This window comes from Schistocerca piceifrons, chromosome 5 (genome assembly GCF_021461385.2).
Source record: "Schistocerca piceifrons isolate TAMUIC-IGC-003096 chromosome 5, iqSchPice1.1, whole genome shotgun sequence".
Taxonomy (NCBI): Eukaryota; Metazoa; Arthropoda; class Insecta; order Orthoptera; family Acrididae; genus Schistocerca; species Schistocerca piceifrons.
Window position 1 is genome coordinate 383,516,206 of NC_060142.1, and position 18,316 is coordinate 383,534,521.

General features: G+C 41.4%; 1 protein-coding gene across 2 annotated transcripts in view; it reads right to left on the minus strand.

Annotated features, from left to right (window-relative positions):
• LOC124797897 (SUN domain-containing ossification factor) overlaps positions 1 to 18,316 on the minus strand; it is a 258,179-nt gene that overhangs the window by 30,552 nt on the left and 209,311 nt on the right. The window contains exon 1 of one of the 2 annotated variants that reach the window (XM_047261014.1): positions 1,552 to 1,705. The exons of the other annotated variant lie outside the window; for it this stretch is intronic. Coding sequence (XP_047116970.1) covers positions 1,552 to 1,690 — 139 coding nt within the window. The 5' untranslated portion in view covers positions 1,691 to 1,705. Of the gene's footprint in view, positions 1 to 1,551; positions 1,706 to 18,316 lie in introns of those variants that run through there. 2 annotated transcript variants of the gene reach the window in all.

Here is an 18,316-nt window from a genome sequence, read left to right on the forward strand (position 1 = left end):
TCCACCTTACAGCCCAGACCTGGCGCCAAGTGATTATCACCTCTTCATGCATTTGAAGAAATGGCTCGGGTCACAGCGGTTTGATGACGACGAAGAGCTCAAAGATGCGGTCACAGGCTGGCTCCAGGCACAAGCGGGTGATTTTTATGCAGAAGGAATTTCAAAGCTTGTGAAGAGATACGATAAGTGCCTCAATCGCTATGGAGACTATGTAGAAAAATAGTGCAAAGATGTAGTTGTAAGATGTATATATTAAAATATTTTTATTTAACTTGGTGTATTTTTTTAAATCAACCGGAGGTTACTTTCTGAACGGCCCTCTTAGTTTTCTTCTCATAGTGGTAGACGCGGGAGTACAAGCGATGGCACTGGATAACTTTCCAGTAATTGCAAGCACAGCCGGACACATTTCGGTTCCCAAATGAGCAGAAAAATTTATTTTACTCGAAATGGGTCGTAACATGGGTAACAAGCTACTGGAAAAAGACACTGACATAAGAAAATTGTCGAAAATACCACTCATATTAACACTGCAACATCCTGCGAGATACTTTTTGGATTTACTCTCCTTTTGATCAATGTTCTTTGCGTAACTTTTCCGTAAGTGGATTCCTCAAATGCAGCGTAATTCCGGATGGTCTGCTGAAAATCCTTCTACGACAACCATACCCTCTTCACTGCACTCAAATAGTTCTGTAGATCTATGAAAAAAGTGGAAGGTAGAGTACCACATTAGGCGAGGATGGATGTTCAAACAATTTGTACATCAAATCCTTGTTTCCACACTGCTACAGCATCTTTGTGAGAAACTCGATTGACACAAAGACGTACCTTTGTAGTTAAGGCCTCTTTTTCATCCAGTGGGTACAGAAGACATGGGTATTTCTCAGCTTCGGTAGTAATCTTTAAAAGGGCACTCATTATTTAGTGACGTCTGGAGGCTACATTCAGATCGGAAACCTAATCAATAGGAGTAACCACTTGACTATAATCAGTCTCGAAGAATAAAATATCTCCTTTTGGTGCAGGTCTACTTGCATCAATCCCCATTATTGATTGGTTAGCAGCTTAGAGTAACTGGATTTCAACCATACTACGCGTGTTTCAGGGCAGGAATTGCATTTTCGCATTTTCATATTCTCTCTCTCTCTCTCTCTCTCTCTCTCTCTCTCGTGTGTGTGTGTGTGTGTGTGTGTGTGTGTGTGTGTGTGTGTGTGTGTGTGTGTGTGGTGTCGGGGAGGGAATTCAAGACAGTCCTCAAGATACCAACTTACTGTATTGTTCGTGGTACAGCACGCTCAGCTGAACAAAGGAAGTGCGTATCTATGAGTTCACTGGGATTTATGGGAGCGGAGAGATTTTTACAGACGCTTCCTTCCGCGATTCTGCATGACAGTATTACGTCGAACAGCTGCTGTGTGTCATAAAAGCGCAGACGGCAAAGCGCACTCTTACTTGGGATCATATCTCAAACTGAAGTGCAATTGCACGTGCGACTGACATAAGCATGGCTGCGAACTGTGCGCCAAAAAACATCCAGGTGCTACTTACTGAGAAAGCACTGCAGTTGTGGCGGCAGATTGCGCGAGAAGAAAATGTCCGATTCCAGTACGATGCCAGTTGATCTTTCGTACGAGAACCCATTTCTCTGTGGTAAGGATTGGTTACAACGGCGCCGGAGTTCACACATAATGGTGGCCGAAGTAGAACAGCTGAGAGCGCGAGCCGCTTGGGTTCGCCGCCGCACCTACGCGGAAGGTTACGTGTCACGACACCATGGGCTGGCGGCGGCCTGGCCCAAGGTTACGAGTGCTAACAGGATTGGAGGCCCCGCGCAGATACGGCACAGCTGATGGGGGCCGGGCTGGGGACGCGTGCGAAATCTGACGCAAGTCATGCGCCGCGCGCTGCAACTTTGTGACGACGGTACTAGGGACGGAAAAAAAACCGACCGGTTAAAATCGATACCAGTGCTTTATTTCTGAATAATCTGTATTTGTTTGGTCTGTTATAACACATTTCTTTTTACTGAAAACCAGGTATAAAACCAATGTATCGGTTTGCCATAGCAAAGATATTAAAATTTTTTGTTTTCGAAAATAGCTGTTTAAAAAAAAGAGTTTGGTAGAGAATTCTGCGGCTTCTGAAAGATTAATATCGTCTTTGCACGATTTTTTTTCTGATGAAAGTAGTCAACTTCCAGAACAATACAGTATGGGTGTATTTATGAACAGACTGGACACTGGATCCGTACCAGGTCGGGTTGACGGAGGAGATAGAGAAGATCCAAAGAAGAGCGGCGCGTTTCGTCACTGGGTTATTTGGTAACCGTGATAGCGTTACGGAGATGTTTAATAAACTCAAGTGGCAGACTCTGCAAGAGAGGCGCTCTGCATCGCGGTGTAGCTTGCTCGCCAGGTTTCGAGAGGGTGCGTTTCTGGATGAGGTATCGAATATATTGCTTCCCCCTACTTATACTTCCCGAGGAGATCACGAATGTAAAATTAGAGAGATTAGAGCGCGCACGGAGGCTTTCAGACAGTCGTTCTTCCCGCGAACCATACGCGACTGGAACAGGAAAGGGAGGTAATGACAGTGGCACGTAAAGTGCCCTCCGCCACACACCGTTGGGTGGCTTGCGGAGTATCAATGTAGATGTAGATGTAGATGAAAGTATTCTCCACAGACTGGACACAAAGCATTCTCCACAGACTGGACACAAAGTATTCTCCACAGACTGGACACAAAGTATTCTCCACAGACTGGACACAAAGTATTCTCCACAGACTGGACACAAAGTATTCTTCACAGACTGGACACAAAGTATTCTCCACAGACTGGACACAAAGTATTCTCCACAGACTGGACACAAAGTATTCTCCACTGGATTAATTCATTACTGAAATTTTAAGTGTTGTCATGTAATTGTTCCTGACAGATCTTATGTTTTGCCCATTATCCGAACAATTCATCTGAATTTTTTAAAAGGGCGTTTTTCGTTTTGCCAGCAAAAGTCAATTATATCCAAATCCCCATTTAAAAAGTAATGATATATTTTACTAAAAACGGATTTTTCATTCTAAACAGTAGAAGAAAAAGATGCTAAAGATTTTACACAAAAGTTAACTGTGCCGTTTCTATAAAATAATAAAAAGAGAATTAAGGCCTGAATAAACTTTACATTTCATTCATAGAACAGAAGTAAGTTTATCTGTCGCTGTGTGTCTACATAATATGCCTTTATCTGCTTGCAGCCCCTACAAATGGATAACGTAACACGGAAAATACAGCTCTCCAACCTTAGTTTTCACCCTGTATCATTGACTACTCATAATGGCCAAACAGTGGTATGAAATCCTCTACAACTTTATTTTTAACATATTTAAAAAATCAGGAGTAGGAGAAGACTAATTCTTTGTAGTATTCAAATTTATCATTACTTTTCGAGAACAGCACAGAACGGTGGAGAGACCATGTTTTCTTGTATGTACCTATTTTGATTCTATGCAACATGAAACGTATAACGCAAGAAACAGAAGGAGTCGTCTTTTTTTTCAATCTTTGTGCCATATCTACGTTTATTGTTTGAAATAATAGCAATAAAAAACAGAAAATCTGTTACTTCACAAACCGATTATTTTGAGCTATTTGAACAGACAGGTTAAACTGAAGAAGAAAATAACCGGTTTTACTGAAAACTGGTTGTTTCAGCGATAACCGCCATCCCTAGCCGGCACCTGCCATGGAAGCTAGGACTGTAGCGGAAATCAAAGTTGGAGACTGAGCGATTGGTTTGTTGCATGAGATATTTATTTACCCTTGAAGGCAAACTGAAAATCTTGCCAAGGTGGGCAGCGTGCAATCTCAAGTGGAGTACTGTCACACGCTACACGGAATTAATTACCAACTGGAACACAGCAGAAACTGGCGTTCAGAGAATTTCTTACCCTTGTTGCCTATGTCGCTTCGCTAGTTATATCCGTACAACTAAAGGATCCTTCATAGACTGTGCCGGTTTTGAATCGCGTTGCGTATATTTGTTCTACATGAAATGTATTCGTAGTTGCTAATAAGGACAACCATCAGCTGTATAACGGAATGACAATGAAAATTTGTGCTGGAACCGGACTCGAACCCGGATTTTCCGCGTATTAGGCTGTACGAGCACGCCCCACAGCTGGACCCAAGTTTACATATATCGTCAACCATGTGTCGACACCCTGTACTCATGCATTCATTATGTCTATTACCGTGTAGATGAGACATTTTAATTGAAAGTAGCTTGCCCATTGTCGGCTAGTAAATAACGATATTGCAGTGCCTGTGTTGTTCAGAAGTACGATGCAATTCCCTCGGGCATGCAATACTGCGGCGACCACAGCCAGTATGAAATACATGAAATGTATTTGCAGTTGCGAATACAAAGAACCATCATTTGTATAAGGGAATAACGACAGTGAAACTTTGTGCTGGATTGGGATTCGAACCCAGCTCTTTACGCTAGCGGTCGCCGTAACCGCTTTGGCTACCCGTGCACGAATCATGGCCAGATCCACACTTCCACATGTCGTCCTTCCTGCGTCAAAATCATCTGACGGTTGTTCGCTTACCAACTGCGAATACATTTCATCTGTTTCACAATAGTCGCTGCAGTCCAATACAGTATATTTTGTTTGTCGATTGAGCACATTGTTGTGTACCATTTCGGTGTCCATAAAAATTCTCTTGTCGCTTCGGTCTGAATTTCTCTCATTTCTTCGTTGTGTACCTAACCAAAGAGGAGAGGTTGACTACAGCACTGCAACTGCTAAAAGTGGAAACATTTTATCAAAACTGACAGTTATGCAGCAACTGCCAGATGTCTTCGCGCACTTGTAGACTGCAAATTAAGCACCTAATGAATTAACAGTTAGCAGACTTACTGCCAAGTTCAATGAAAGGGGTTCAACACTGAACACTAAGAGTTCTGGGCGCCTTCGTTCTGGACGATCTGCACAAAACATTTTGTTTGTAGCAGCCGTTAGCAAGAGCGCCCACAGGATAGGTGGTGGTGGTGGGCCAGACCTGGGAATATGGAATATTTTTAATATTTAAGTTCCAAGTCCGACGCTGTTAAAAACCTGCGTAATATCCGACTTCTATATCTTTTCTGGAAGTCCGCCTCCGTAGCGCAGCGGTAGCCATACCGCCGAAGTGGCGTCAACTAAATAGACTTGCAATACGGCGGCCGAACCCCCAAGGGGATATCCCGGCCAATAAATGCCATACGATCATTTCATTTCATCTTTTCTTGGAAGAAAAAGATCTGACTGCACTATTTTTTTTCCTTTTCCTGAGAGCTAGCCTCGGAGGGGGAGGGGGGAAGCGGCCACCCCTTGCCCTTACCCGCGCGTATGGGCACCCTTGGCTGTTAGAACAGTGAAGTCGGTTCTTCGCCATTCACAAGAATTGGGAATGACTAGGTTTGCAACGTCCAAGACTAGGAAAGTCGAACTATGCCGCACATTTTGCCCTAAAAGCCAGAAAACCTATATATGAGTGTCAGTTGGGTATTTTCAAATGATGAAAGACCTCAAAAGCTTTGACAAAATTTCAAGCTCACAAAACAGAAGAAAATGCTACTACCGTCAAAAACACCAGAAAAATTCCCTCAAATTATCAGAAATACAAGCGGCAATATCAACCTTGTATTTCCACTGAAGAAAACTTCTACGAAACTAATACCAGATAGCATTTCAAAGCCTCTGATAAACATTACGTAATTACAACCCTCCCACACTATTGCTGAGAAAGACGGAAGAATAGCCCTAAACAACAAGTAAAACGCAGAAATCATGGCAGAAGCATTCAACAAGTTCTTGAACTGTGATGAACCTGAAAAGCTTTTAACAACAGACACATGCACCTCTGTAAAAACCAAACCCGAAAATATAAACCCACCTACAGTACAAGAAATTAGAAATTGCACTTAAAGAAATGAGAAACTAGAAAGCATGTGGGGGAAATCAAGTGTGTGCGGAAAAGTGGAAGTATCCTAGTAAAACAACTCAGTCATCTTTACATATTATTTTACAAAAAATTTAAGCGACAAAAAATTCCAGATGAATGGACCTCAGCTATAATTAACCCACTTTGTAAGATAAGAGACAAAAGTGATCCAGACAACTGTAGGTGACTCGTTCTTTGACTGTACCAACAAGACTTTTTCCAAGATTTTACACAATTGGATCACACAACAGCCGGATAAGGAACTGGGGGAATACCAAGGAGGCTTCAGACCTCTGAAGCTATGCCGAACAAATAATTACTCTGAAATCAATCATGGCTTATTACCGCAAACGAAACAAGCCTCTCTCAATTACATTTACGGCTTCTAAGAAAGCATATGATTCTGTTCAGAGACCCGCACTGTTAAAAAATTTTGAGACGTTTCGGACTCCAACCAAAGTTAAACTGATACAGCTTACTAAATAAGTAAAAATTCGAAAATTAAGTCCTGAAGGGAATTTACTGAATCATTCTTGGTAAAATCTGGTGTAAGGCAGGGAGATGGCCTGTCACCCCTTCTTTTGAATTATGCCCTTGAATACATAACGAGGGAATGGTACAAGTACAATACAAAGAACATTAAGATTGAAAACAAAAGGACGACAAAGTTTAACAACTGTTTAGTATTTGCTGATGACCTCGCTCTTCTCGCCGACAACATTCAAGAAACCAAACCATAAATACAATCATTACAGGAAATAGTCCACAGTATTGGCCTTAAAGTATCTTTTGAAAAAAAAAAAAAAAAACAAAACAAAAAAAACCAGAAATAATGCTAACCGAACCGCCAATGGCAAACAAAATTAAACTGGAGAAAAACAAAAATTGTTGAAAGGTTCAAATACTCTGGAGAAATAACACACAATCTCAATGAGAAACCATCATGACAGTAGAATAAACCAACTGATTAAAACACATCGTATTAACAAAACACACATAACAAAAATGCATCTCAATAGACACAGAACCGAAACACTACACAATAGTCACACAACCGCAAATAACATCTACTAGCGAAACTATATTCAAAACAACTAACACTGTAGCAAGACATTACTTAAAACAGAAAGGAGGATAGTCAGAACATTTATAAATAAAAAATATAAAAAAAAAGGAGTTTAGAGTATAGCTTCAAATGAAACAGTTTATAAAGAAACAGAACCAGTGACAAATTACAATGAAAAAGAAACGGATCTCTTTCCTAAGACATTTGATGAGGGCAATAGAAAACAGAACTAGCAGGAGAATAATTGCGAAGTTATGGAATAGTATGAGCGGCATTAGATGGATCGCAGAGAGAAATGAGGACATCATCAAATTACAGACCACAATGGAGGATTTGAAAGCCAAGACAGACCCACTCAAGGTACTTCAGGGCAAACATATCACACTATCAATAAAAATTAACAGAGAATCGGAAGGGTGATTTCGGGGGAGCAGAGAAGGGCACAATCTGAAAGAACGAAAAAGTATTGGGCCAACAGAAAAAGCAGAACAACCTAATTCATAATAATAACTAAAGTGATCCAATGTAGTCCACAAAAAATTTAAAAATAATCAAGTGCAGTCATTTGTTGAGAGATCAACTTTAATCATGTTTGAACTAAAACTCCCAGTAAACAGCCTCTACATTTCCCAATTATAATAGCAACTGGAAGTGCTCAGTCTTCTTCCTGAGGTAATCTTGTGACAAACTAAATACATAAAATGCATTCGCATTGGCGAATACTAACAACAATCAACCGTACAATGGAATAACAACAATGAAAATTTGTGCTGGACCAGGACTCAAAGCTGCTTTACGCGAGCGGTCGCCTTACCAACGGCTATATGAACACAACTCAATCCATATGTCTAGAACCTGCACTAGTACAATCATTATGTATTAGAGCATGAAATCCGGGATTCGAGTTCCGGCCATGAACACATTTTCATTGTTATCCCATCAAACAGCTGATGTCCACATTCGCGACTGCGAATACTTTTCATATATTTCATAACGGTTGCAGTCGCCGCGGTGCCTGTTTCTTCGGACACATGCGCAAATCCAAAGGATCACTGCGTTGTACTTCTGAACAACACATGCACTGGACTATCCTGAAACGGAAACAGAGATTGAATAACTTTGGCCATTTCAACTAGAGTTATAAAGAAAGAATACTTCTCGCATGAAATCATTTTATCAAGAACGTTACTTTTCTCGGAAATCAATTCGCGGAACTACTGATATGATAGTCTCCCTACAAGGCTACGAGCTACGCGCGAGCGTGATGCAGTGGGACGTGTTAGCATCGGCTAATTGGCACATTCTACCATACTCCGCCTCGCTCGCTCTCTCTGGGAATACATGATTTTGACAGTATTTGGATCGCTCGATGTACGTGAAAAATGTGGGACAGTCCTAACAGCACTGACTGGCATATTTATATGTCCTTATGGGGTATCTCCTTATTCCGCCTTATGGCTATTCCTCGCACTAACGACAGACCTTAGTCGTGCGTCCTCTACTTCATCGCTAAAAACCCAGACAAGTCGGACTTTCACATATTTGGCCAGACACGACCGCAAAAAGCTGGACACCTGGCAAGTACGGCGATTTCTCCAGCATGATCTCCATTACCACTTTTTAAGAATTCTGTTAACGCAGCAGCTGAAACAAGCCTCCCGTGAGAAAATGCGTCAGTTTGTAGCCTAGTTTCTGAGAAGGTGCTTTTGCAAGGAACATCTTTAGTGATGAGACTGACTTCTTCATCTGATTTGTGACTAAGCAATACTGCCGTATCTGATAGTCGGAAATCTTTGCGTTGTCCAAGAGAGGGAAGAAATGCATCCACAGTGAGTGATGGTTTACTGCGGCTTTTGAGTAGGCGACATAATCGGCCCTTATTTTTTTTTCTACAAAACGAAACTGAACAACCTGTGACGGTTCATGGAAGCCTATATCGTATCTTAAGAGATTTTTGTTATCCTCGTTCCAATAAAATGAACGTTCAAGAGATGCGGTTTCAGCAGGACGGTCTCACCTTCACACTTCCCGCGAAACATCCTAGCTGCTGCCTGATCGTTTTACCCATCGCCTCATTTCGCATAGTGGTGACCAACAATGGCCAACGAGGCCACACGCAGTTTTTTTTTCCTTTGGGGTTATTTCCAATCATTGGCGTGTCAATCCCCGAAACATCTGCGAGTTAAAGGAGATTCGACGTGTTGCCGGAATTCAAGTAAAGTCTTATCAGGCAGTCATTGAGAATTTCACGGAAGAGGTCTTGCATGCCAACGCAACAGATGTGGTCCATATGCCAGACATTTTCCATGCCTGGAATGGAAAGGTTTGATGAACAAATTCATGTATTTTGTTAATGCGTTATGAAAGAAAAAGTTCATAATCTGATATATGAAAACCGGTGCACTTTTTAAAGGACCATATACCTCGCACGGCGATACTGAAATCTTCTTCAGTCGTGTATGTTGATTCATGATCTGTCGTCTCAGACGCGGGCAACAATACCGATGGAACTTATCACGGCTTGCTACAGCAACAATTAAGCGTTGTCGGCACTTTCGTTTGACAGCACTCTCATGTAAGAAATGTTTATTCAAGTGTAATGTGTGTCCCTCCACTTTTAGTCCAAGCAGTCCACTGGGCGCTTAATTCAGGTGCATTATTTTTCCTAAAAATCTAAAGTCTTGTTTGCACGTCCAGGCACCATTTAATAAACTAAAACCCCTTAGACGAAAGAACTTTTCTTAGAGTTTCCTTGCTAGCGTGGAAGCTCTTTGCAGTGTTGGTATTTCATAGTATTGTTCTAAATATCGCAGAAATAGTGTGATAGCACATTCGACAATGTCAAAGAAGCGGCTATCCGCGAAGACCTTTACCGCTATCACTTTTCATGCTCATACTGCGAGGTATCAACGCGCACTACTTTGAACTGAAATGTGGCTATACTTACTCGAACAAACTAGTACTCGCTATGGCCGGATCTACGCTCTGCTATGTGGAGTAATAAGTATTTTTTAAGTAACAGTTACACTTACTGCTCTGAACATTGAAACGGGAAACAAAGTCTTTAAGCGAATCATTTCACCAATAAACTTGGCAATTTCTATTGTTTTAAGATTCGAAGTGAATTTCCGATTTATCCTGGATTCAGCCTAAGTTACACAATTCTTATTTTCCTACAGCACTGATGGAGTTTCCTGCACTCTTCATAAAAATTTTAAATGTCGTTTTACAGAAGTAGTAATAGAATAGCAAAACTTTTTGAATGGCTTTTCTTGCAAATTTGACAATTTACGTTAACCTCACTGAATTCCAAAGCACATCTCACGCTTCGTTATGACCAGACTTCTGGCTCAGAAGCGTTGATAAATGCAAAATGGCTCACATCCGGAGTAAATGAAATGCATATAAGAGAACGCACTCACAGAATATCATTAAAGACTGTTCGGGATTCCGACTGTCATCTGAAAATGTGCGTTCCCAGTTTCCATATCTAGCTCATCTAGCTGGGACCACGTCGGGACACATTGAGATTTATTCAGAACACAACTGGAATACTGGAAAATCAAATCTTTTAGGTGGCCTGGCCTGTCTTCGGCGTCAAAAAACAACTATCTAGTATTTGAGTGAGGTAGAGTGACGATTGACAAACGTATAAGAAGATCTCTTTCAGCTTCTCTGTCCTTACTGTGTGTATTGGAGAATATTTTCATGACGATAATTTCAATGCCAACTGTTAAAGATTCCAGCAGCGCTTGATATAGTATTGTGGAGAATATGGACAGGGCATCCAGTTCCTTCCACATTTTTTCCCAATTGTTCTTTGATTTGGTAAAACACATTCCGATGACCGCGTCGATGAAGCCCCCCGAAGTTGTTATTGGTACTGTCTCCACAAGCGATTAACTTATCTAATGAAATCTGCGTTTGTCTTAATGGGTCTAGACAAAACTTCAATACTGTTTGATGTTTCGTTATTCAGTCAATAAAACTTCAACAGCTTTTGTTGGAATCCGTCAGTTTCAGTGAAGTATTGACCAATTTAAGAAACATCTTTTCAGTCTAGTGGTTCGATGCGTCGGTGCCCATGCCGTGAAATGAAACTTCTTGCAATTGTTTTATGCATTAGGACACAGAGTATGGCGCGTGATTTTTTTTTTACAATCGCCGTACAACTGAAGGACTGAGGACGTTTGACAACCTTATTATCCGTACGTACAATCTTGACGAAAGCCCACTCTTTTGTGAAATCGTCCGAAAAGTGACACTTTCTTCATCCTTAAATGTAAGCTGTGATAAGTTTATTAGACGATGAACAGTCAACAACAACACTTCAGTCATCTTAGTACTCATTACTATACACTTCACGTCCTATATACCGGCAGTAAACACTTCAGACGTCACTAACTTGCTCTAGTCGTTCGTATTACGTTCAGAAAGAATCGTCTTATCAGACCGCTATTCAAATGGTAACTGCCCGATTCTTCCGCGTGGTGCTGCTTAGACAGTTCCAGCAGCCCCGTACTGCTGGAGAAGGCTGATATTTCTTGAGCGATAGCGCTTGATTTAGGAAGTGCTTGCATCGTCGATACAGGATACAAAACATGCAACGCCATCTGTGAGACGACCTTGTCAGCATAAACTTCTTGACGAAAGTAAGACTACATTTACATGTCGCGCTAACAGATGGCGTTACTTCTGTATTTGTGCTGTTTTGCAAAATCGTGACAAAATTAAGTCCTGCCGGGATGTCGGGACAAGAAGGTCCATAACGGTTGGCAACCCTAGCATACTTTTTCGTTGTTTCAGGAGGCCTTGGGAAATTCCACTAATCCTCCCCACTCTGGACAAAGCTGAAGCGATTTGTAAACACAAGCGGCATTACTTTGTGGTGGGTTGAGGTAGCTTAGGAGACAGCGTACATCGGCCGTCCAGAGTATGTTCATATCTGGCAACGCTGTTGCTATTTCACGTTTTGATTTTTGCACTTGTATACTCAAACTTAGAGCCTTCACCTTCAGTATACTGTCTCAAAATTATCGGAGGCGGAGTCAGAGGTACAATTTCGACCCGAATTCGCGACCTTTCCGAGCCAAATGCGAAGCTCAATTCACCCCTCTTCTGAAGGAAGTCGGAATTGCGACGCAACATTATAAGCAACTGCATGGTTTTTTTTTAACACCTTAATTCGTCTGCTAGTTGTGTTGCTGTCAGTGCTGTGGAAACTACGTACATGAAAGCCATATCCAGTTATAAAACTTTCTCGTACAAATATTAACAGAACCTCAATAATGGGGATTAGGACCAACGTAGTCTTATTGGTAAAGATACGACTAACATTGTGAATGTTTAAAAAACAATCTTGTTTATTAGTGGCTAATAAATTTCATTACCTTCAAACATGCTAAACAGATTTCAATACAGAGTAATATCTGAAGCACTAAAAACCTGTCTCCACAAAACGAAAGATATGGAGGCATGTATTGAAGTAAACAGGAACAAAGCTCCTTCCTAGGCTGCATCCCTGATCGAATTGGAAGCACTATCCGTCGAATACCATTTGGTACCTTTTGCATGGCTAGGAAAACAAATATGAGGAACAGCACTCACTGCTCCTGTGTTTTTAAGGCTTCTAATAAATTAGTTACAAAGCTAACGACAGATCTACGTTACACAGGCTTCTGTTTGTTCTCATTCCAACAAAACTGAACAATACGAACAGCATATAAAAGGAGGGTCTTACACCGAATATTTCCACCTCTGGAAAATCACATTCTATAAAAAGAATCTTTGCAATTAATTGTTTGTAAGTGTTTTACCTTTAACAGAAGTGTCAAATCATTTAGATCTGCAAATAAAGTTATTGTCATAAAGAAAATAACTTCCTGGTCAGCGCACTTAAATATTAGCGATTCAGTGAGCCCTCCAATTTTGCCAATTGGCTTATATCAGTCACAGCTTCAAATTCTCATAATTAAATTACGATTTCTTCCGAAAAATTTATGTAAACTTGGCCGAACACACATGTTGCTGAAAGGATACTTTTCCTAGTTTTCCACTCGTTCAGTGAAACTACCACCTGAACAGTTCATTTCAAGGACGGCATGAAATTAAGATACCAGATAGATAAGACACTTTAAGTGAAAACTAATGCAGAATAATGTAACACCTCTAGTGAACATGACAATGGGCTTTCAGATATTCTTGTGCCATCTTTCCGCTGTGGAACTTGCCGCATAAACAGGCCAGTGAGACTGCAGTTTCTGTATGGTCACGAAGTTACTTAGCGGAGGGCTACAGTTCTACGCTGGAGGGCTAATTGCACTAATGAAACAAAGTCGCCAGATGCAAACAACAACGTTTACGCTGCTGACCTGTACTCACAATGACAACGCAATAAATATGCCGTGGGGGGATCTAACCTCCATGATCTGGCATTCAGGACGCTCCAAGTACAGAGTCGTTCCGAGGAGCTTTCCCAATCCGGTTTGCGGGTTCCACGAAAGGGATAGGTCGTGAACCACGCTAGTAAGGTTAAATGAGGGAAGAGGATCTGAGAACTACCACGGCCCGATCGGAAACTACAGGAAATTTAAGAGTATTTCACGTGCGACGCATGCGCAATATTGGGTGCTCAGGGGAAGCCAATATCAGGGAGGCAAGATCCGTTCGCCGCATATGCTTCCGCCCCTCTCCCCGGACTTGGCAGGAGCATACTGGGTTTAGCTGACGCAACTATGCACAACAAGAGAACTATGTAAAGTATTGTTACTAAAAGTCAGCACAATAATTGGTTGTTGCTGCCATTTTTGAGACGGATGGCTACATTTATCGGGGGTACATAAACTCGCAAAAGAATCAACGCTGGAGTTCTGTAAATCCTCCAATGCTAGAGCAGGCGGTGGGCTTTTCACGTGCCACCATGTCAAAAATATACCGTGGGTGACTGTTCGGGGAAACGGCCGTCACCGCAATCTCAGATTCTAGCAGAAAGCAGTCTGTTCACAGTGCAACAAATGAATCACCGATACTATGTTTGACAACAACAATCGCTAAGAAAACGAAACATCGAGAATCATCATCCCGAATGACATGAAGGCATAATTGTACTTCTTAAAAGTTTCTGTCAGTGCAGAAGACTGCCATTTGTCACTAGAAGAATTAAAAAAATCATTTGGACTGAAGAGTGATGCTACATGATCATACAAGTGAGTACGAGTGCGGCGAAAACGACATGAGGCGCTGCATCCCACTAATCACATGGTAGAGGGATTCTCATTTGGAAGACATTTACAAAGGATGAAAGGTATCCCCTCCCCTAATAGTATATCATGTTATCACTCGCGGGCGACACGGAAATCTCGTGTCTGATCACGCGCATCCGCTAAGAAAGTTGAAGTTGTGACCATTTTCCGTAGCGAATATGTAAATCCAGGTTTTAGTTTTTAAATTTAAACACTTTTCTTGCGGAAGTATAACATTTATAATTACTTTCCAGACGAGTTTCGCCCTTTTAAAGGCAATGTCAGTGGATATTTTCCCAGAATATAAATTTCGCTTTTAAAAATGAGTCTCATAGATCCGAAACAGTTTACACCGTAACTCCTATACTCTGTCCTGCCAAGATCTACAATTCTCCTCCTCTCATCTATGGTTAGCGGAGGCACTTCCACAAAAGGATCTACTTGAGTATGTGCTGACTTTTTATAACTTAAGTGGGAGTGCGTCATCTAACCTACGATCAGATGAGAGGAAATACAGATGATGGCAGGGCAAACAAGTAACTAAGTAAAATTTTATTTATATACAAATTATTCGATATGTTTCGGATCTATAAGTATCATTTGTATAAGCAAAACTGTATTATTCGAGGAAAAATCCACTAAATATGCCTTCCATGTTTCCACGAAATAGGTTACCAGTATTCTAGCCCACTTCATACTGTTCTGTGGTGAATTTTGCACACGAAGTCTCTGACTGCGTCAACTCCGAAATACTACAAGGGTAAATAAAACAATTTCCGCATTGGCAAAATGCCCCCCCCCCCCCACTATCTTGCAAATTACATATTGTAGCGTCGGCCGGTGTGACTGATCGGTTCTAGGCGCTTCAGTCTGGAACCGCGCACCGCTACGGTCGCAGGTTCGAATCCTGCCTCAGGCATGGATATGTGTGATGTCCTTAGGTTAGTTAGGTTTAAGTAGTTCTACGTTCTAGGGGACTGATGACCACAGATGTCAAGTCCCATAGTGCTCAGAGCCATTTGAACCTTTTGAACATATTGTAACGTTGAAAGGACATATAGGGGGTCCAAAAGTCACGACAGGAAATATTTCATTATGTTGTATTGAAACAAGAATAACGCGAAAGGCAGAGAGCAACATGAAACGGCTCCCTAGCTCTAGCAAAAATTGTATTTAAAGGACAGAGATACGTACAAGAATGGAACATAGAAACAAATTTTCTTTCTTACTTCTTATATATTTCTTAAATATTTCAAACTCAGAAATTAGTCACGTCGTGTATTCATGTAATCAATTCAGTGTGACAGCAGGGTAGAAAAGACGGTGACCTTTCTTCAGTCAACGATGCATGCAGATACTGAGGAGTGATGTATCTGCATATATCTCACCGTTCGTTCCTTTTCGTTCATCCGTACGCTAAGGAGGAGACGCTCAATTTATTCCGAACAGCGGTGTAAAAGCAAATGTGCTGCGTAAAACGGAACAAATGTACAGTTCTGCAGAGCAGCGCAAAATTAGACTAATGAAAAAAAAAAGACACCAAAGACGTGCTGGCAGACGGCATTTTCTAATGTAGGCGAGAAACTGAGCGGTAATCACCGAAAGTAAAAACCAACAAATTGTTAACGAACTGTCTTAGCGATCTTAAAAACAAATTAAATTGTAAATATCTTTGACTACAGAGCACTGATGACCTTTACTTCAATAAAGCGAAACGTGTCTGACGAGAAAAACACGCATTTTCTTGCAGTTGTAAAGACGGAACGAAAATCCTATCGGGAATTTTACAGCACTTACGGACAATATGGCCACAGAAATCAAGAATGTAACATTACTGTTCTACATACATCTCCATTACTGAAAAGCTGAACGGTAGTTTGTGGCTTCAACCATTGGCTATGCATTCTTAAAACGTTCGCGGTAGCTATTCTTTACGTTCACAGTCATTTATTAAGGAATGGTCTCTCTCTCTCTCTCTCTCTCTCTCTCTCTCTCTCTCTTTCCTGGACAGCGGGTTTCAATTCATCAGTATTGTGGAGTTGCCGAGAAGAAACCTTTGTTCTTGAGATGACCCGCATGAAAAAAATTAGGGATATAGAGGTCAGGTGATTTCACTGGCCGCGTTTTATCACCGAATAGTGGGAGCAATCTGTGTGGAAAATGGTGCCTCAATGTAGTAATTTCATTATCAGCCTTATGGGCTGTTGATACCACAACAATGTCTCTGCAGCTGCAGAATGAAGAAATTGTTAACCACGGCCGCCTACCGCTCGAAAGTGACACTGACTGGCCGGCCGTTGTCTTCAAATATGGTTCACTGATTTCATTCCATTGAACTATCAATAGCACATCAGACAACCTTTGGGTTGCCGTGGTCCTTTTCCATGCATTAGCTGAAGGATGTGTGTTCGAGTAGTATCGGATATTTTATTTACAAACCAATTTAGATGGAAGTCTGTCTCAGCAGATACCACAGGATCTGTACAAAGAGCGTCATCGTCATCAACTGCGTCCAGCAATGTTGAGCTGAAATTGCGCTTACTCACTGTCTCCCCACTAACTACTGAGACGCATGCAGCTTATAAGGTTGAAACTTTGAATCCTGTTAATCCTCTGCAAAGACGAACGAGGAATTTGCTGCTGAACAGCGACGATTAGATCCCTGTGGGCTTCGCTGCAGACCTGCACGAACTCGACAGATCTTTCCCATCATTCGAATGCCATTTCTGGCTACAGAACCCGTCTCATGCCATTGCTTTATCCACTTGGAAATTATCCTTCTCTCTGGAACATGGACATCGCAGTGCCTTCCACGGTGCACTGAGCGTTGAACACGACAGAACACTGCCTGAAATTTACTGTTTCCAGTGGCACACACTATTTTCCTTCACACAGTAGCTGACATTTTAACAAATGTTCTGTATATTCACAATATAGTCAGTTGTATGCAGAAGAAACTTTTTCAGATTGACGAAGAATATTCAAGTTGATAAAACAGTTTCAGAATAGAACGTAAGAAACTGTAATGAATCGCAACGGAATGAAATTGGTGGTACGGCTTTTTTTCTGATGAGCAGTAAGCATTTGTTCGTAAATCAGGTGCACGGAAAACAACTTGCGTTATTATTGGTGTCGACTGAGATGACATCGAGATCACTGTTGTCTCAGCAAATAGCCCACTGTTTTTGACGAACTATCTAACAGACGCCGATACAATTACCCATTAAATGCAGGGTTCAAACCAACAATTTCGCAGCTCCGACACTCGTGTATCGTGTCTTGCGGGACAAAGGATAAATTAACATGCTTTGCGTGATCTGATGCTTGTGAGCTGTATTGAGGTTACGGCCGATGAAACTGAACAGGAAGCGGAAAAAAATACCGTATTCCAGAGAGCGTTAACGCTGATTAGGCAAAGGAAACAGCCTTCACCATTCTTATTCCAGAATCTCACGATACGAGTGAGTAAACGGGTGTCAACAATGATAGTTATCCGATAAGTTGTTATCTGTTGGCCCAACACATGAAGAGCAGGCCCAACACATGAAGAGCATAAACAAACGCGGATGAGAAACTTACAGGCAGTAACTGAAATGTATATAGCACAGGAGTTCACAAACTCATTTATGACTATCAACAGACCATTACGACAGAAAAAGGGGGGTCAGCTGTTCTTCCAATACAAGCAAGCTATTTGTACTCGCTTCACCTGTAGCCATCTGGGTACAAAATTTCCGTTAAGGTACATATATGTAGATAGTTATTTTTCTCTTAAATATGTACAGCCTGTTTGCTAAGACTAACTGTTGCTCAACAGCTTTAAAAACTTCCCTTTCATACAGTGAATCAGTTCAATATGTCGTGCAGCGTTGCGCGTGTACGTTAGCGTGACCAAACGTCCCGGAAAACCGGGATTGTCCCGGTTTTCATCCCTGTGTTCCGGTGTCCCGAAAATTTGTTTCGGGACGCTCAAAAGTCCCGTAATTCAGTTTTTAAATACATTTCGTGAAACTTTCTCAAA